The sequence below is a fragment of the Haematobia irritans genome, chromosome 2, assembly GCF_050003625.1.
Source record: "Haematobia irritans isolate KBUSLIRL chromosome 2, ASM5000362v1, whole genome shotgun sequence".
NCBI lineage: Eukaryota > Metazoa > Arthropoda > Insecta > Diptera > Muscidae > Haematobia > Haematobia irritans.
In genome coordinates, this window is record NC_134398.1 from 124,617,731 (window position 1) to 124,639,935 (window position 22,205).

Here is a 22,205-nt window from a genome sequence, read left to right on the forward strand (position 1 = left end):
CCCATATAAACCGATCTTGAGATTTGGTTTTGGAGCCTCTTGGAGGAGCAAATGTCATCCGAGTCAGTTGAAATTTGGTACATTGTGCTAGTATATTGCCGTTAACAACCATGCCTAACTAGGTCCATATCGGTCTATAGTTATATATAGCCCTCAGATAAATCGATCCCTAATCACACAAAAATTGGTCCATATCAGTCATAATTGTATATAGCCCCCATATAAGCGACCCCCATATTTCAATTCTGGCTCTCTACGTACCGTGCAAAAGTCCATATCGATTCGTAATTATTTGTAGACTTACCTACACATACACGGATGAAAAAGACTGTTTTTCATATGTTTGGCTATAAACATTATATGTTTGGAACACAAATTTTTAAACACAATATTTTTGAGTGCAAGCATATAATGTTCATAAACTAGCATAACATGTTTGGGACATATATGTTAATATGTTAGAACATATTATGTTTGGGACATAAAATGTTTGTAAATATAATATGCTTGGATGCAAACATATATTAATTTAGAAATAGTCTATAAACATATATGTGTTTAGTAGCTTGGAGCGCTATTTAACAGGGAGCGATATTGAATTAAGTTGGTGGTTGTTGCTTGTTATTACAAAATTTACATTTTATTTTTCCTTGGGCAATTGATCAGCTTCTTCTTTGATCCTTACAAACTGTGTGGTCCGCTGTTCGAATCCCCGTCCGGAAAAAGGTAAAATTAAAATAAAAAAAATTGAATAATTTCTTCTACAATGTTTGTATTACAGAAAAAGGTGCTAAGAACTAAAAAATGTCTTGGAAGTGAGAAAGATGTGGGGGAATATACAATTAGGCAGAAACAAAATTTTGAGCATTCAGGTCGAAAACCTATGTTGTTAGCACCTATATTACCTGTTTATTTTCATAATTCACTATGATTGTAAATATATAAATAAAATTTTGAGCACAGTATTGTTTGGGAGAATTTTTTAAGCATATAATATTTTTGGGTGCAAAATGCTTCCAAACATTTTATATGTTCACAAAATAACATATTGTTTTTTGGAAGACAACATTATTGAATTTGGATGCAAAAATACAAAATGTTTGGAACTTAGACTACCCAAACATATATTGTTTAGACCAATATGCTTTCAAACATATTATATATTGGTAGAGATCAAACATATAAATGTTTGGGCAATACCCAAAAATGTATATGCTTGAAGCAAAATATGTTTGGGAGTATATGTTACAGAAGCGATTTTTTGTGAGCGTGTACCTTTTTTTGTCTAATATATAACACGTATGGACTAACTCACAATTTAGAAAACGATGTTAAGAAATTTTAAGATACCACAACCCAAGTAATTCGTTTGTGGATGACAGTCTTTCGTAGAAGTTTCTACGCAATCCATGGTGGAGGGTACATAACCAAGGGCTTATATACTTGTTATTTTACCAATTTTTGTTGTCGTAAGGTGTGTTTTACTAAAAGCTTCCTTACAAAATGAAACCCGCCTAAAGGCGGGCTTGGGGATTAGAGGGTTAATAAGGAAAATAAGCAAGTATAGATTTAACTCCATATATGAGTATATTCTATACTATTCCAAGTGGAATTACAATTTCGAGCCTTCTATAGTAACGCAACTGGAATAAGGGGGGATTGACACTCTTTTTATACCCACCACCATAAAATGGTGACGGGGTATAATAAGTTTGTCATTCCGTTTGTAACACATCGAAATATCGATTTCCGACTATATAAAGTATATATATTCTTGATCAGGGAGAAATTCTAAGACGATATAAGCATGTCCGTCTGTCCGTCTGTCTGTCTGTCTGTCTGTTGTAATCACGCTACAGCCTTCAATAATGGCACTATCGTCCCAAAATTTGGCACAGATTAGTTTTTTGTTTGCAGGCAGGTCAAGTTCGAAGATGGGCTATATCGGTCCAGGTTTTGATATAGTCCCCATATAAACCGACCTCCCGATTTGTGGTCGTGGGCCTATAAAAACAGTAGTTTTTACCAGATTTGCCTGAAATTGGAAATCTAAAGGTATTTTGGGACCATAAAGAGGTGTGTCGAAAATGGTCCGTATCGGTCCATGTTTTAGTATAGCCCCCATACAGACCGATCTCCCGATTTTGCTTCTTAGGCGTCTAGAAACAGTATTTTCTATCCGATTTGTCTGAAATTGAAAATCCAGAGGTATTTTAGGACCATAAGGAGATGTGTCGAAAATCGTTCGTATCGGTCCATGTTTTGATATGTTTTGATATAGACCGATCTCCCGATTTTGCTTCTTGGGCGTCTAGAAACTATATTTACCATCCGATTTGCCTGAAATTGGAAATCTAGAGGTATTGTGGGACTATAAAGAGGTGTGTCGAAAATGGTCCATATCGGCCCATGTTTTGGTATAGCCCCCATATAGACCGATCTCCCGATTTTGCTTTTTACGCCTCTAGAAACAGTATTTTCTATCCGATTTGTATGAAATTGAAAATCTAAAGGTATTTTGGGACCATAAAGAGGTGTGTCGAAAATGGTCCGCATAGGTCCATGTTTTGATATAGCCCCCATATAAACCAACCTCCCGATTTGGAGTCTTGGACCTATAAAAACCGTAGTTTTTATCCAATTTGCCTGAAATTGAAAATATAGAGGTATTTGAGGACCATAAAAAGGTGTGCCGGAAATGGTTCTCATCGGTCCATGTTTTTGTATAGCCCCCATATAGACCGATATCCCGATTTTGTTTTTAGGGCTTCTAGAAACTATATTTACCATCCGATTTGCCTGAAATTGAAAATATAGAGGTATTTGAGGACCATAAAAAAGTGTGCCGAAAATGGTTCTCATCGGTCCATGTTTTTGTATAGCCCCCATATAGACCGATATCCCGATTTTGTTTTTAGGACTTCTAGAAACTATATTTACCATCCGATTTGCCTGAAATTGGAAATCTAGAGGTATTTGAGGACCATAAAAAGGTGTGCCGAAAATGGTGCTCATCGGTCCATGTTTTGATATAGCCCCCATAGAGACTGATTTCCCAATTTAGCTTCTTGGGCTTCTAGAAACTATATTTTCTATCCGATTTTCCTGAAATTGAAAATGTAGAGTTCTTTTGGGACCATAAAAAGGTGTGCCGAAAATGGTGCCCATCGGTCCATTTTTTGGTATAGCCCCCATATAGACCGATCTCCCATTTTGCTTCTTGGGCTTCTAGAAACTATATTTAACATCCGCTTTGCCTGAAATTCTTGAGCTACAATAAACTGTATTTATTACATGATTTGCCTGAAATTCGAAATCTATAGGGATTTTTAGACCACAAATAAGAGTGCCGAAATTGAGGTATATCGGTCCATTTTTTGGTATAACCCCCATATAGACTGATCTCTCGATTTTTACTTCTTGGGCGTCTAGAGACTATATTTTCTGGCCGATTTGTTTGAAATTGAAAATCTGGAGGTATTTTAATATCACAAATATGTGAGTAGCAAATGGTGCCTATCGGTTCATGTTTTGGTATAGCCCCCATATACACCGATCTCCCGGCTTTATTCCTTGGACTTCTAGAATCCGTAGTTTTTATCCGATTTGCTGGAAATTAGTAATCTATAATAAAATTTTAGACAAACGAAATTTCTTTTTCTTATAAAGTGTTTTCGTTTATTCAACGATTGTCTCTAAATTTTGTGTCAAAAGAAAACTTTGCTTGTCTAAAATTACGTTTCTCAAAAAAGAAAACACTTCTTTCAGGGTATAGCAGGCGCACTGATCATGAAAATTGCTTCAAACTGAAAGTAAAAGTTCCAGATTTTACTCATCGTATTTAAATAAATGCGGAAAAATCTACAGATTTAAGATTTTAAGTCAAGGCGTAATTTCAACATATACACGATATGTTTATATTTTCTCTAAAACTCAAACAAAATTGGTTCTCATAAATCCAGAATCTTATCTGGCCTTCATAGGTAGAATCTTTAAAGTTTGTCTTCGGGAGCTGGCTCGTTTGGGAGAAGATTTGTCATGAAACCCCCTACAATTCTATATATTTATTAAATAACCCACTACGACGAAGAGTTTTCATAGTAAACTATTATACTTGATTCATGGTGGTGGGTATTTAAAATTCGGCCCGGCCGAATTTACTGCTTTATATACTTGTTTTTGGTAACATTTGATTTTGATAATAAATATCGATATACCATGTTTGGAGATACTAGATTGATTGTAAATAATTTTTGCCGCAAATTTTCAATTTCCACCCATAGTCCAATGGTTTCAATAGTTTTAGTGAGCCTAAAATAACCTTACTTAAGACATATGACTTTAAGATCCGTGTCTTAAATTTAATGAAAAAATATTGAAAGCAAAGATTATGGACTTTAATTTATTTAAATATTTTTGGAAAAATGTTTTAAAGAAATTTGTCCTTAGTATTGTTAAAAGTACGTGTCCTTAAATTTTGATTCCAGAATCCTTCATATCAGGTTAATATTTTTTCAGTGTAGAGTACATCAGCACCCATTAATAAATGAGTTATAAATGCATTTGCAAATGTAGCGGACGTCGTCTCTGAATTGTATCTAACTAAAGCATATGTTACTCGACATACAAACTGCTTTATCGACCATGTAACATAAATGAAAAGAAAAGTCAAACACAAAACAGTGCGCCTTGTTAATAGGCAGAGACTAAACCCAATTGGACTTTGGGATGATTGACTTCTGAATTTGCAATTAGAAATATTACGGAAGGACTACAAATGGCACAATTTTTTGATTTCCTTCAATTCCAACACACTAATATATTGATTTTTCTTCATACATATTCCCGACATGGACAAAACCTCATAAAATATTTCATGTTGTGACTTCTTATTAGATAATTAATTCCAAAGCATTAATATTTACATAAACTATCGATTAAAAGGGAATATCCATAACTTATTTCTATTTTCAATGTAGCAAAAGGATTATTAATAGCGAACCCATTATGGTAGTCCTGTGTTAGTGTCGATTCATTGATGGGTGGCTATTGCCGGTTGCCAGGGGAAAAACTGTGAGTGGGTAATGGTAACCAAGGCGGGTGACCCCGACATCAAAACTGACAGTTAGTAAATAGGGAAACCAAGAGACAGGTGAATGCCGGCCGAGGAAAAATACTCTGGCATTTATTTTGTAAACACGAATAAACAATAAATTTGAACAGTAGTCAGCAATTTGATGAATGGTATGGAAACAGACTAGAATCGACTCCAATCATATCGACAACATATCACTAGCACAACAAAAAATAAAAGTCATACTCCTTTCATTGTGGAAATATTGCCTGGTGTCAAAAGTTGTTTATCGTGGCTTACGGCAGCGTGTGTATTATCAAAAAGCAAGAAGAAATCATCATCAGTCCCATAATCGAATTTGTTCCGGCTTATCGCTTTGGACATTTTTGTAAAAGAATTCAGCACAGATCAAAAACCAGGAAAGGCCATACAGGGTTCAATCACTTCTTCTGCCCGAGATAATGGTGCAAATAACTCAAACCGATGAAGAAATCAAAATCATAATTGAACTGAATCGCCTGATAACCCGCAAGCCGGACATTGTCCTTTTGCCAACGTATCTGAAATTCAACAATCCCCCAATTTTTTTCGAACGCCATCTTACACAGGAAGTCGATGAAATGGCTAGCTTTTGTCGCATCTTCAAGACTGAGGCCCGCATTGTTCTTATCAAAAAGCAGAAAGGTATATGGCCCGAAATCTTCCAGAAGCTGAGCAAAGAGGAGTTATTCCAGAAGCGTCTTGAAGTATCCGATCAAATTGTACTAAGAAATAAGGAGCGAGATGAAAAGGCCTTGGAAAGATATGAGCTAAAGAGGCGTAATGAAATTGATAAAGAAGTGAAACGAGAGACCATTATGCGGGAGAGAGTAAAGCAATTCCATGAGCAGGCATGTCGCGAGGCAATGACTGTTGCCCCCAAAGAGACCCATATAAAATCCAAGGGAGATACAAGTTCACAGGGCTCATCGTCTGCCAGAGCCTCAAGCCGTGTGGGTACACCAATAGCACCGCGTTCACTTCCAGCTTTACGAAGCAGTGCTAAAATCAATGTCCAATTTTCGACATTCCAATATGATACACCTAAACGGGAATCCCAAGAAGGAGTCCCTCGGCCATTTGTAGTGGAGAATATGCCAAGATGTAAGGATGGTAATGAAGGTAGCGCCCCTTCTCAAGCCTAGATGCATGAAATGTGCATATCTACTGAAATTGTTACGTTGTTTTTTTTTTCAAATAAAAACATTTTTTTATACTCAATAAGTTGAAATTTGGAAAAATGCTTGATAATCTCTGTAAGTATACTTGCAAGGGTCATCTGAAGTGAAGGAAACTATTTAAGGGAGAGATCTTCACAATCCTAATCGACAAGATATTCAAAGACTATAAATTCTTTTCCTCTGGTTTATTTTTTTATATCGTGGATCCTACAAAGGCCTATCGAATACTACGAGTATAAGAAATCAATTAATAAGATAATTAATATAGTGTTACATTTTAAAGTTCAGACCCATTTTGAGTCTACTGCTTTCTGCATATTTTTTAGATTTAATTAAGAAATTAATAGATCTTTTTAATTTTTAGATCATAGTACTTTAAGCACGTAAATCATATCACTAATCGACTTCAACTAAAAAATTAATGTTTACAATTAAAATTTTAATTGATCAACTTATTCAACTGATTTTTATTTTGATACAAATTAATTGAATCAATTAATTTTGTGTTGAATACTTTTTCATATTGGATTAAGATTTATATTGTGAAGATATTGATAATTTTTTTTTTCTTTGGGGATCAATTAGTGTTTTCAGCTATCTACTTGGGCACAAACAAAAGTTATTTTTGCTTCAATCGCAAGATTTTTTAATACGATGGGAGCCACCGTGGTGCAATGGTTAGCATGCCCGCCTTGCATACACAAGGTCGTGGGTTCGATTCCTGCTTGGACGGAACACCAAAATTTTTTCAGCGATGGATTATCCCACCTCAGTAATGCTGGTGACATTTCTGAGGGCTTCAAAGCTTCTCTGAGTGGTTTCACTGCAATGTGGAACGCCGTTCGGAATCGGCTTTACAAAGGAGGTCCCTTGTCATTGAGCTTAACATGGAATCGGACAGCACTCAGTGATAAGAGAGAAGTTCACCACTGTGGTATCACAATGGACTGAATAGTCTAAGTGATCCTGATACATTGGGATGTCACCTAACCAACCTAACCTAATACGATGATGTAATGAGAACAAGAAATAAAATCTGGAAACTTTACTTTAGTTTCGGGAAATTTAGATGACCAGTGCGCCTTTTATCCCCTCAAGAAGTTAAATCGGGAGATTGATCTATATGGGAGTTATATGTTATCAAAACATGTACCGATAAATACCAAATTTGAATTAGATTTCAAATTTCATGTAAATCAGATAGAAGTAGCAGACGTTTATATGCTCAAGTAGTCAAATTGGTAGATCAGTTTACATGAAGGCTATATAGAAAAATGGGCCGATATGAATTGAATTTCAGCACAAAAGCTTCATTATTGAAGGCTGTAGCACGATTGCAACAGATAGACGGACGTGGTTATATCGTCTTAGAATTTAACCCTGATCAAGAATATATACTTGAAATCGATAATTCAATGTGTTAAAAACGCAATGGCAAACTTATTAAGACAATTATACTTCTCAATCATAAAGTTTATAAATCAAAAATTATATGGTTAATTATACCCTTCACCACTACTGTGGTACAGGGTATAATAAGTTTGTGCATTTGTATGTAACGCCAAGAAGGAGTAATCATAGACCAACCTTTTAGTATACGGATCGGCTTAGAATTAAATTCTGAGTCGATTTAGCGATGTCCGTCTGTCTGTCTGTCCGTCCGTCTGTCTGTTGATGTATTTTTGTGTGCAAAGTACAGCTCGCAGTTTTAGTCCGATTGTCCTAAAATTTGGTATAGGGTCCTGTTTCGGCTCAAAGACGATCCCTATTGATTTTGGAAAAAATCGGTTCAGATTTAGATATAGCTGCCATATATATTTTTCACCGATCTGGTCATAATTGGCGTGTATATCAACCGATCTTCCTCAAATTCCGTACATCCGAATATTTTATGAGTCTCGAAAAACTTGCAAAATATCAGCCAAATCGGTTCAGATTTAGATATAGCTCCCATATATAGCTTTCGCCCGATTTACACTCATTTGCCCACAGAGGCCAATTTTTTGCTCCGATTTAGTTGAAATTTTGCACAGGGAGTAGAATTAGCTTTGTAACTATGCGTGCCAAATTTGCTTGAAATCGGTTCAGATTTGGATATATCTCCCATATAAAGCTTTCGCCCGATTTACACTCATATGACCACAGAGGCCAATTTTTAACTCCGATTTAGTTGAAATTTTGCACAGGGAGTAGAATTAGCATTGTAACTATGCGTGCCAAATTTGGTTGAAATCGGTTCAGATTTAGATATAGCTCCCATATATATGTTTTTCTGATTTCGACAACAATGGTCAAAATACCAACATTTTCCTTGTAAAATCGCCACTGCTTAGTCGAAAAGTTGTAAAAATGAATCTAATTTTCCTAAACTTCTAATACATATATATGGAGCGATAAATCATAAATAAACTTTTTTCGAAGTTTCCTTAAAATTGCTTCAGATTTAAACGTTTCCCATATTTTTTTTACAAACATTGTGTTCCACCCTAGTGCATTAGCCGACTTAAATTTTGAGTCTATAGATTTTGTAGAAGTCTATCAAATTCTTCCAGATCGAGTGATATTTAAATGTATGTATTTGGGACAAACCTTTATATATAGCCCCCAATACATTTGACGGATGTGATATGGTATCGAAAATTTAGATCTACAAAGTGGTGCAGGGTATAATATAGTCGGCCCCGCCCGACTTTAGACTTTCCTTACTGGTTTTAATTAAAAAGGTTATTAAAATGTAATTTGTTTTTAATTAATTACCGAACATCCAAGTTATGTTCTGACAGAAAAAACATATTTTTGTCTTAAATCGCGAAATTAATTTCCCCAACTAATTTTTAATTAAAAGAGATTTGACCATAGGCTTGATAGAATCAATTACCACTATCACATAAAAAATAAATTGATCCAATTAATTTATGTTAAAGATTTTAAATTTAAATTAAAATTTTGAAACTAAGGTTAGTGTAATTCCTCGCTTCTTCGACTCCAAGTCAATACCAAAATAATTTAAGACAAAATTTTTGGAAGTGGAATGGAAAACCCCTGCTTCTCATGTGTATTAAGAAAAATTGTGATTTATAGATATAATAATATTTATTTAAAAAATAAAACAATATTAATAAAAAATATATATAATTATTTTACAAATAGATAATATACAACTAAAAAATATTTACATTTTATAAAGTTTTAAAAGCTATATTTAGAGATTTTTTGATTTCATATATCGATCACACACTTAATAATTTGGTAATATAGGGGGGTCTATGAATCGATAATTGTAATAAGTCATCCTAATATTAACATGCCGCAATGTGATGGAAGCCCTCTGGCTCATCCTCAAAGGATACCCAAGTGTTTTGAAGATATTTGCGGACATCACTATCGGTGGCGGCTAAATCGATAAGGGGATTATCGGCCTTTTTCTCTTCTTTCTGAGTGGCGGCATTGAAATGTACATCAACTTTGGATTGCATGAGACCACCACCAGTGTTGCCATTTTGTTCTTTTAGAATATGATTGCCATTACTATTGCTGTTGTTATTATTATTACTATTGCCAATGGTGGTTGTGGTCACAGTAACAACACCACTTTGAGGATTTTTAACCTGATGCACCACCGTGTCACGCCAATGCTGATAGGCATTCTCAAAGCATCGAGCCACCAGTAATGTTATCTCATGGGCTATCTTTCGCTTGGGACACAAAAAGACATGACAAGATAATTTCTCTTTATCGGATAGAGGATCCGGCTCAGAGCCCACAAATGAGAAGGCATGATCATGTGAAGCATCCACAGAACAATAGGAAATTTTGTAAATGGAAAAACGCATTAGGGTTTCATTGGTCACATGGTCCAAAATCTCAATGCCCTCCTCTGAGATATTGACTTTGACACGCTTTTGTGTTTTTATTTTTCTTCCTCCGGCTTTGGCATTGGCAATCACAGTTTTTATAGCCTCCGATGTTATCTTCTCGGAACGTTTATTCTCAATGGGTGTACAGCCTAGATATTTGATATCAAACGATTGGAATATCGGCTTATTATCTTCTTCGTCATCGGCCTCAAGAGCACCTTCCAAATTCAATTTCATATTATCGATATCCTTTTTTGAGGCGCCTGATTCCTTCAGGGCTTTCTCACCCAAGCCCCAGTCTTCACCGTCAATGGCATCGTCGGATGTGAATTCTGTAAAAAGACGACAAAACAATTAAACAAACAATTAATTAAATTATACTTTTGCCTTCTTAAAGAAAATGTATTTTCTATTTTATTAAATTGCAATAAAGTAAATTTAATAGCCTTAAAAAGGGATTAATTTCAATTTTATAGATTTAAATATAAAATAAGTTTAATTAACTGAATACTATAAATATAAATTAGACATATATACATTTAAAATAAATTAAAAAAAATTTAAGGTTGAAATACATATAACAAAACTGAAATAAATTAAATTTTATAAATAGGATTTTAAATTTGCATTAGAATATCTGCAACAAATAATATATAAATTTTTTTGTGTAGCTTTTTATTAATTTTTTTATTGTTAAAATCAAAATTCTACTACATAACATACAAACGTGACCATAATGATTGTAAACCAAAACGCAGCTTGTCGCAACACCTACCTCTGTAAAATAAATAACAAAATTTTTTCATTTCTCTTTTGGACGAAAATAACGGTACTTAAAATTTTTCTTTTAACGATGTTTATCACCCTCTATGCTATGATTGTCACTAGCGAGTTTGTCCTAGACACCAATTCGATGTACCGTTATATGAAATTTGTAATGAAAGTTAGAAGTTCAATAGAAAATAGTTATATGTGCATTGTACATCAATTACATTTTTTTTCGCTGAAGAGTGCACAGAAGAAATTTAGTGAAAATTTTTAATCTTTAAGGTGGGTATTAAGTTCGAGTTTAGCCGCTAAAATCGTCATTTTTTACGATTACTTTTCTTTTATAATCCACTTTGTGAAAATTTGCTTTGGGCTTTTCCCCATCAAGTTATAATAAAATTTGCAACAAATATATATATAATTTTATGCCTTTTTCTTACTGATTTAGTTTTCACTTTAGCGATTTTAGCGGCTAAACTCGAACTTAATACTCACCTTTAGTAAAAAATGCCTCGAGGAATGGACATAGCTGCCAAAAAAATTGGAGAAATTGCATCGGCGACAAATCGACACCGCAATACGATTAGCAATTTTATAAAAACAAAATCCCACAAACTATGGCGCATTCCAAAGCGATATATTCGCCAATTTGCTGCCAATGAAAATATGAGCTGCAGCGAAATAGAAGTAAAATTGGGTCTGAATGTGACCAGACAACGAATTCAGCATATTATCAAGCACTATATAGGACTAAAATATGAAAAAAATCCTAAGCCGCGGTTAACACAACACCATAAAAATGCTCGTATTTCTTTTGCTGAAAAATACAAGTTTTTGTACGAAGAGTTCGAAACGGTTATACTTAGCGACGAAAAGAAATTCAATTTGGATGTTCCTGATGTCCATCACAAATATTGGAGAGATTCTCGGTATCCGCGTCAAACTTGCTATAAAATCACCAACGGGCACGAGGAAAATCTAAAATATATATTGTCCCCACTAAAATGAACGCAGAGATATGTGTCGATTTATTGGAGACCAACTTAATAGATTTTGCAGATGAGTGATATGGTGAAGTTTGGACTTTCCAACAAGATAATGCTCCCATCCATGTTGCACGTCTCACAAAGAACTTTTTCAAGTCTCGTGATATACCCGATCTAAATCCTATAGAAGATCTCTGGGGCATATTATCCGCTAAGGTATTTGCGAAGTCCAAGCAATATACATCACCCAAAGAACTGAAGTCTGCAATTACGGTAGAATTGGAAAAAAATCGATTTGGCAACTCTGAAAAACTTGGTATGTTCGTATTAGTTAATCAAACTATCTTAATTTTATTTTGACATATAGCTAAAATATAATTTTGCACAAATAAATATTTTCTATGACTAAAAATTTAAGTATGTACTTTCTGTCAAAGCAAACGTTAAGCACAGAAAAAAATTTCCGTAGTTAAACTAATGCCAAGTTTAACTTATTTTTATTGAAAAAAATGTATTTGCTTGTAGTTGAATTTTATTATTTTTATCGAAATTTTCCACAGCTTAATGAAATCTTACTTTATTTAAGTATGTCTCAAAAACTTTATGAACTAAACGTGAGTATAAAGTTCAATGACCGTACACATAAGTTCAATATGAACTAAAGCAAAAGAAGATTTTCGTACGATTCCCAAAAATAGTAAGAATGAACTACTGTATGGTTAAAATGGCCATGATTTTACGCCAATGAGTTTCTTCTTAATTTTTAGTTAATTTTTTCTTCTATGAGATGATGTAATTTCGTGAATTGCAGTTAAAAAGTACAACAGGGCATTAAAATTTCCTGGTTTTAACAACGCTTTATGGAAATCTCAAAATGTGGAGTAAAATTTAGTTCAATTTTCGTGCGAGGTAGTTCATTCTTCCTATAAAACAGTTCACTTTTTTTCGGTGAGTAAAGATTTACTTTATGTATTTTAGTAACGTATAAAAGTGTAAATAAAATAAGAAAAAAATGTTTTCAATAAAAGTTCTTTATAAGACTAGAACATAAATTTACACGTTACACATATAATTTTTTTCAGGGGTACATTTCCTGGTACCCATAAATAATCATTTTAAATCTATGTGATTTATCTTATTTTTAGGCAAATTGACTTAATAATGCTTGTAAATAGATAAGATCAACAAATGCCGCCATTGATTTTACTTTTAAATTCAAATAATTGAAATTTGTTTTTATTTTTTATCGAATAGCATGAAAGTGCAAACAGCTTCAACAAATAAAAGCAGAAATTTATGCCTATATGTTATTAGGTTCATTTAGAGGCTATCTGCAATAATTTGATTTTGTGTTTTCGATACGTTGAGTTTTTTGCATTTAATGGCAAAACCGCCCTCTTAATATATTTTATTGCAAATTATAAAATTCAAATGGGGCAAAACACATTATCTTCAATCTCTGGCAGATTCACTTTCAATACACTCATATGTGTTTGCATGTGTGATACACACTAATATGAACACATGCCGCCGCAGCTCATGAGATCATTGGGCAAAAATTATTTAGACACGTTTTTAAATTACGTTATGCCTGAATAGTATTTGGCCTATTGTACTTAGTTTGCTGTACAGGTGTCTGCCATCATGACATTACAATTTGTACCAACTGACGTACATACAGGTAGCAGTTGTTATCATGACACCACATTTTGTGGTCACAAAACATGGAGAAATTTTAATGTTCCTCTAATTTAGGATGGTGAAGACATTTGCTTGCATAATGTCATTATTACTTTTTTAGGTATATGAAGTGAATGTACCTTTTTTTGTGAAAATTAAGATTCATCCATCCATCATCATATAAAGTCATGAGATAGATAAGATAGTTTGATTTTGATGAGGGGTTGAGGTCATTATCTCATAAAGTGGCTTCACAAATGTTTTTGATAATCACACGAAAGCCCAAATAATATTTGCAGTCATATTCGTACCCTAATTGTGCCCACAAAAGTTTACAAACGATAGGAAACTGATAAAACAATAGATAACTAAGTAATAGATGACCCATCGGTGTCAAACGCAGACTGACAGTTCCCAAAATGAGGAATAAACGAAGAAAATAGGGGAATTACAAATTCTCTCTTAGATTCGTTTTTACAATTTTCCTATTTTATCCACAATTTGAACATTTTTGATACACCAGATGATTTATATGTTAATCAAATTAAATATTCAAAAGTTCATATTTGAACAAAAAATTGCGACTAAAACCACGAAAATACAAAATTTAATTTTGAGCAAATTTTCTCTTTACGAAAAACACAAAACGAAATGTCAGAAAATTCATTTGGGCTTCTTCAACATTTTCTGGTCGGAGAGCGAGGGTCATCTATTAGTGAGGTTATCTATGGATAAAACTATCAGGCACTAAGCAAAAGGGTAGACTAACTAATACACGTCAAACATTCCCATAAGTTCCCAAAATTATACCAATCAACTTATCTAGGAATACTGAGAATAGTCTGTGGGACTTTGTCGCAAGCCAAATGCGAAAAAGTGGAAACTTAATCCGACAATTGTTTGTTGGCTGTATGTAGACTGAAAAAATATTGTCGTGAGGCCAAAGATTTAACGTCCTTAAAATACGAATTTCGAATTGTTGTTTTTTTCTTGTCCAAAAGTCGGTTTCCTTTAAGATAAATGATTTGACTTAGAAATAGGTATCTTTGCATGAAGAATTTTTTTTGACTTCGGTCAACGTGACTTTGTTAATTAAAAATATCTTTAAAATTGATGAAACCGTTTGTTAACTTTTTGCATCTTGACTACAAAGCTAAAAAGCGATCAGTAGTCTTTCAAGTTGAGTTGCTCATGATTTGACATTGGATTTGGTTTGTACATTTCCGGCGGAAAAGGGTCATTGTAAAATATGATTTTTTTTTTTTTGAAAATTTGCATTCATGTAAGTACCAACAACGATATAATCGGACATTTCTAACTCGAGATAGAATTTGTTTAGAGAAAAAAGAGCGAAAACCTAAAAATAACGGGATATCTCAAAAATTGTTACATATTTTTTTTTTCAAATCTAGCAGATTAAAATACATAAGAAGAGTCACATCTCATCAAAGGTACATGAAAAAAAAATTTTTTGTAAACTAGTGTTTACAAAATAAAACTTTATAAAGATTTACTCAATTCTCACAAAATAGTTCCGAATTTCATTGTAAATTTTACCACAAAGGCACCCAGCTTAAGACATTTTTACGATTTTGAAATTCATTTGAAAGTAATAATTATTTCTAATAATATTTGCTTGCATTTGTCGAAAAATTTGTACTTATTTTTTGAAGTAAGTTGATTAATTATTTGAAATTACTTCGATCACAAAAATTATAAAATCAATCACCAAGGTTAATTAAAACAACAGTTAATGTAAATACAAATTACTTGATCTAATTAAATACACAGTTAATTTTCTTATTAAAAAATTTGTTGAATCAATTAATTTTCCCAGAAAAATTTCCTAATTACGCTGATAGAAACAATTTAATTAATTAGGTTAGGTTAAAGTGGCAGCCCGTTTCAGGCTCACTTAAACTATTTAGTCCATTGTGATAAATTAATTAATTAACTAACCAATTATAACAAAATGATCAATAACACAAATGATAATATCATTCACCAATGTTAATTAAAATCAATTAATTGCTCATGATATACATTTTGATTAAAGATTATATTGTATTAAATAGATTTTTAAAAGAAAAATTTTCCAAATTCAATTAAAGTTTTCATTGAAAATTTAGAATATTTTTGTTTCTGTATACACCACCACCCGGTCTTATGATTTTTTTCTGAGTGTATATTTTGTATATTTGTCGTAAGCAAGAGTTGCTTGATCTGCGTAATATTTTCAAGAATTTGCTAAATTTTAACAGAAATCTACTACAATTATTGTAACAAACATTAATTAACTTTATCATCACTGTTTGATTATACACTTTTTCCAAAATCATCACTATCAAATAGGTCTTATTAAAATAACTAATAATACTGTGCACATAATTAATTTTTTTTTGGGTGCTATAATTAAATTTACCTTTGCAAAAAAAAAACAAGCAAAAATAAGTCGTAATTATCGAGATATTTAATAAATTTGTTACCTACTTCTCTCTTAGGGGATTTACAGTGAATTATGTCATTAACGTTGTTAACGTCAATTCTCTTGCTGGAATTTCAAAAGTGAAGGGATTGCGGCAAAGCCTCAAAATTATTTTATTATACAAAGAATTGCATTTATAATGCAATAATTCACTAATGGATTTTGATTTTATGGAGAATGACGTATATCATTCCAGCATTTTTCTCAAAAAAAAATTGAAATTGACACAGAAAATGTTTAAATATAAAAGCATTAATATTGGCCTGTCTGAACATGCGGCATTATTGGTTCTGGTGACAGTTGTCGATGGCAAGGTATATACATATTTATTTCTTAACATTTCCTTCTAAATTATACACTGAAAAAAATAGCTCGTAATTTATGGCAAATTTTGAACTTCAATTTAGTTAAGCGCATTTCTAACCAGTTAGTTCAAATTTCAAAAATTTTATGGAGATCTCGTAATAATTTGCAGTTCACGCGACTCCTTAAAATTTCTTAAAAATTTTACTTAAAGTGGTGTACTCTGATATAGTTTGTAATTACAAAGATTTGGTCAGTTTTTCGTGCCAGTATCGAAATTTTTACTTACACGTATTACAAAATTTTTTCACCAGTCAGTTCAATTTTATAAAACTTAATGATATTTTTTCTTAAATGGCAGTAAAAATGTCCATGATTTGGCCTTTAAGACAGTTTTACTGCCAGTAAGTTCATTTTTTACTATAGTGCACGAAATTTCTACTAATTTTAAAGAAATTTTCTACGGTTAAGTAAGTTTAGTTACTATAGAAAATAGTTGCATACTTTCAGGCTGAGAACTTTATTTTCGTTAAGGCACCCCAAAAGTATCATCGCAGGAAAACATACAACGAATACACTGAGACCGATCACCTGGGTTAAAAAGCAACGTAAGTCCTACGACTTTAAAAGCCAATAGATAATATGTTTGCTTTCAAAAATGGATGGTAGGTGTTTCAATGCTCATAAGTTTTAATTAAAATAGCTACAACATTCAGACTCACAATTAATCAAAAACAAATTAAACTAATGGCAAAATCATTTGATCTAAGTTTTTTGTAGCGTAGTGTAGCATCTATTATATTAGCGGTAAACTTATGTGTAAATATTAACAATATAGCTGAGTACTATGTTCAGTTTTCAGGCTGAAAACCAGCTTATTTTCACGGTTACTTTTTTTAATCAATTAATTTCGAAATATTAAATGGTTCGCAATCAATACATTGGATCTTTTCCATCCATAATTTGAAGAGACTTGATAAAAATGCCATCGTCTTCATATATATTTTTTCACTTTTAATTTAGTGTTTTGGTGAAAAACTCGAACATAGTACTCACCTATAGGTTAAATTTTTTCACCGTCTGATAATTGCTTAGCTACATTTACTTCCCTCATATTCTCAAGATTTTCATTGTTCTCAGTTTCACATATGCTAAGATGTTAAATGTTTCACAAAGAATCCCCCGCTGCTCAAGTACTTTCCGCCCCAAATGGTTTATCTAACAACAAAATGCCATGCAGACTCCACTAAGAGTTCTCAAACACCCAAACAAATGATAAACTTATGAAATATTTATTTAATGATTAAATTAAAGCAGAAATATAATAAATTCCGGAAATACTTGTTATACCCTACATTAACAACGAGTTTGTGTTACAAAGAGTATGGCATATTGTGCACTTGCCACTAATCGGAGCAACTATTATTGGGGACCAGCATAGAAGCGAATGTTTTGTTTTAAGATGAATTAAGTCAATTGTAATGAATTGAATGTGCAACTTGAAATGGGCACGTAAAATGGAGGTCATGCGTTAATTTCACATTTCGAAATATATATCCACATCCACTTATTGAAGACAATTTCAAAGTACAAACAAATATTTTAATTGTAATACGGATGAAATAGGATCATAAGGAGAATTTTGCTTTTTTGACATCTCTTAGCCTCTACGCTTGGGATGTAGCCATTCTCAGTTCTACCTCTCAAATTGCCCTTGTAGGCATCCCAATCGTCCGGTACTTTACTTAAAGATCGCCATGCGGGATTTCCTCATCACACACTGAAAATAGTGAACTGTTTTATGGAAAAAATGAAAATTGAACTAAATTGTATTCAATTTTTTCACATTTCCATATAGCGTTGTTAAAATTGTGGGAAATACTCCTTCCAATGTAAGCAAAAATGAACTAAAAGTAAAGAAAAAAGCATTGGCGATAAATCATTAATTTGTTTACCATGCCTTAGTTCATTCATACAAGTTTTGAGAAGTGTACGAAAATTTTCTACCGCTTTAGTTAGCATTGGACTCATATCCCATGACGTTTTTGAGACATACTTGAAATAAAGAAAATTTCATTGAGCTAGGAAAAATTCCTTAAAAAAATTTAACAATAAACTAAATTAAAGTACATCTTTTGCAATAAACATAAGTTAATTTTTGCATCAGTATAACAACGGACTTTTCCCGTATACTTAAGGCCTGAGACTATCTGAAGCGGTTCCAAACTATCAGGTTAGTATCCTCACAAAATTTATTAGTCTCTCTCCTCTCTTCTAATATCACTTCTTCTCAATTACCATGCGCTTTAGCATCAATTCTCACAATGATTTGAGTCATCATCCGCACCTTTAACGTAGAGGCATCTCCGAATTATATTCCAAGTACATTGAATCAACCCATTCTTGGCACTAGTCTACTAATCGATGTTTCTCCAAAAAAAGGTGAAATCGAATTTTTGTAAACTTTGAAATATGTAGTTTAAATTATGACGGGATTCACTATGTCAAAACTCTTCAATACTCGCAAGAGTAAAAAATCGAATTTTTCAAAAGTCGATTGTCGACTTTGAAAATTTTGAAAGAATCGAAAAAAGCAAAAGTCGAATTTTCATAATTTTGGAAACATCGACTTTCATATTGCTACCTAATAAACAAACACAAGCACTTGTGAAATGCTTATATTCAAAACGGTTTCAAAAATTTTTTTCAACGAATTTGCTTAGGTTTCAATTTGAGAAATTATTGAGAAAATAGTGTTGTCCACGAAAACAAACAACATCCCCAACGGTAGAATTCAATACAAAAGCAAAGCCATCTGAATACATTAGAATTAATTTGTAAAAATTAAATGCATTTTTATGTTTCAAAAATATTGGAGAATGGAGATTGGGTTCACCCTAAAAGTGCTATGGTGTTGCCTATTTTTGGACTTTTACGAAAAAAATTTAGATCTATCTTAGTTTTTATACGAATTCGATTTACCTCTTTGTCTACATATTGCAGAATCACATCTATGTATTTTTATCATTAGGATGCCATAACGATGAAGATATATCTGGAGGAAGCTTAGGGCCATCAATATCGATCAAGACCACCGTCCCAGTTTCGACCAAACATCAAAAAGTCTTTCATCGGTGGGTTAACACCTCTCAGTAATGCTCTTGTCATTCCTGAGTGTTTGCTTGCTTCTCTAAGAGGTTTCATCGTATTAACCTAACCTACATCGTCGGGAGCCACCGTGGTGCAATGGTTAGCATGCCCGCCTTGAATACACAAGGTCGTGGGTTCGATTCCTGCTTCGACCTAACACCAATGCTGGTGATATTTCTAAGTGTTTCAAAGCTTCTCTAAGTGGTTTCACTGCAATGTGGAACGCCGTTCGCACTCGGCTATAAAAGGAGGTCCCTTGTCATTGAGCTTAACAAGGAATCGGGCAGCACTCAGAGTGAGAAGTTCACCAATGTGGTATAACAATGGACTGAATAGTCTAAGTGAGCCCGATGTATCAGGGCTGCCACCTAACCTAACCTACATCGTCGGTTCATTTTGCCTAATTTGAATTCAGTCGAAATCTCAACCATACTTATATATCGGACGTTGCGTTGATGATACGATCATTAGGTCCGGAAGAGTTCAAACGATGAATTAAGTTCTTTGACTAACACACAAAAATAAAATTTCTTTAAAATTCGGCTAATGAAATTTATTCATTGACTTAACGAAAATGATTCTTTAGAAGAATGAAAATGATCAATAAGAGCGAAATGTTTCGTTATTATCTCAATTTATCATTTTATTTATGGAATCGTTTCATTAACTTTGTTTTAAAAATAAATTTAGTTAATATTTACCTACTTCATTACTTATTAGGCAGGGACAGTAGGAATTTACAGTAGGATTATTTATAAATTGTTCAAAGCCCAACATAGTGGAACTTATTACACATTTTTATTTCAGTGAACTTTATATTCTCTTATAAGGAAATCAGCCGGATGAAGCCTACAACATTTTGAAATTTTACCCCAATCAGGAAGGTCAATAGACTACAATCTTAATAGCAAATATTTGACCTAAAATTGCACAACTACATTATGTAGGCTATTGCAATTTCAAATGTAGACACAAATTTGAAAACAATACGAACGGATTGTTGATGATGATGTCTGTTGTCATAAATTGATTTGAGTTTTCATTATTTAGTTGGTGGAACCGCTTTTCAATTGATTAATTAATTGCAATAAAAAAACTTGGCATACAAAAATTTTCCATAGATGATCGTTAATTGATCAGCAGAACAATTGGCTGTATTCTTCAAGATAAATCGTATATGTAATTAGAGATTTACGTCAGGTGTAGAATACTTACTTTTGTGTTTATAGTGGGTTTTCCATTTGCGAAAAAATGCCATGGTCAATGGGGGAAAAACGGCTTTACAAAGTTTCACAGACAGATGTCAATGGGAGCGGGCAGATCAGATGACTACAACAGATAAGATTATCTGTCAATATATTTTTCTCAATCTGTTTCCAAATAACAATGCAGATGCACAGCAATGTCCGTCCTCTTTGATTTGCACTGGTCCCAAATAAACCAAAATTCGATTTTCCAAAATTTTTCTGTTATTCCTATACGTACTCAATGTTGGTGTTATTTTCAATGCTTGTGGTTCAAAATAACCTGCTTTTTCAAATTCCAACAACGATGTTACCAAATAAAGGCTATTGCTTTTTTGGCAATCTACAATCACTTGTTGGGAATTTCTCAACAATAAAAAAATTGCTTTTTTTAGAGATGTCTCCCAATGTCGCACTTTTATTCGCTACTAATAAAAATCACTTAGAATTGCCGCAACGCAATTTATTTATGACAATTTGTTTTTAAATTATTTTCGATTTTGTTTTTGTACAATTTGCTATGTTTTTCTGATTTAAATGACCGTTCACAGTCCGTTCGTACGTTTGTCTTTCACAAAGAAACCGAACGTTTTAAGCTAACGTCGAAAACTACGCTTAGCCCAGAATGTGCGAGTGCTGTGGCTCGAAACTTGTTTCCACCATGAAATTTCAATACGAAATGAAACGAGAAATATCAAAATCAAAATATTCCAACAGTGCCAGTAATACCACACAAAACAATCTTCATTATCATCATTGCCATTCACATGAACATTATTATCGACGTCTCTGTTGACGCCAACGCCATCGTTGTTATTCGGTGGGCGGCAAAACAATGCAAACGAAATACGCTCGATTTGTTTCAAGAAGCCAACAACAGGAACCAACAAAATCTAAAGATTTCTTTAATAAAGAACAAACGTAAATAAAGCATTCAGCAGCATCAAAACAAAAATTTGTAAGAAAACAAAAAAGAGGCTGAAGTTCAGATGATAAGCGCCGCGCACTAGACATTCTTCTCAATGGTGGCGACGGTGGTGGTTGTAGCGACAATGTCGGTGACATCTCCTCTGGCGCTAAGATGGAGGTCGCTGAGAAATACAATTCCTCAATATAATCATCGCTATCGTCGCAATAAACACTTGTTGTTACAGTGAAAAGGGTAACATTAGAAAAGGAATGACAGATAGTATCGATTTTTTGGAGACATTTCTTATAGATTAACTTATGAGGAACATTTAATTATTCTATTGGATTTCCATAGCTAAAATTCTTGTATGCCGTTATGGTAAGTATTATGTTCAGGTTTAAAACTGAAAAACAGCTTGTTTTCACTTTTTTGAATTATTGTTGTTGTTTTTTGATTTCAGCTTAAAACCATGCATTGACTAAACTACAAGTGTAGCTTAACCAACATAGGAAAATAATGTTTGTCAAA

The 22,205-nt window shown here is 33.1% G+C and overlaps 2 protein-coding genes across 2 annotated transcripts; one reads left to right on the plus strand and one right to left on the minus strand.

Annotated features, from left to right (window-relative positions):
* Positions 1-5,168: 5,168 nt before the first annotated feature.
* On the plus strand, positions 5,169-6,337 carry Dnaaf4 (Dynein axonemal assembly factor 4). The gene has a single exon (XM_075293760.1). It carries the CDS (start codon positions 5,536-5,538, stop codon positions 6,256-6,258), a length of 723 nt encoding a protein of 240 aa, XP_075149875.1. The 5' UTR covers positions 5,169-5,535; the 3' UTR covers positions 6,259-6,337.
* Positions 6,338-9,368: 3,031 nt separating this feature from the next.
* Positions 9,369-21,424, minus strand: LOC142226204 (uncharacterized). The gene is made up of 2 exons (XM_075296090.1): positions 20,739-21,424; positions 9,369-10,483 (listed from the first exon to the last, which is right to left on the minus strand). The coding sequence occupies exons 1-2, from the start codon at positions 20,779-20,781 to the stop codon at positions 9,594-9,596; spliced, it is 933 nt and encodes a 310-aa protein (XP_075152205.1). The 5' UTR covers positions 20,782-21,424; the 3' UTR covers positions 9,369-9,593.
* Between the last annotated feature and the right edge of the window lie 781 nt (positions 21,425-22,205).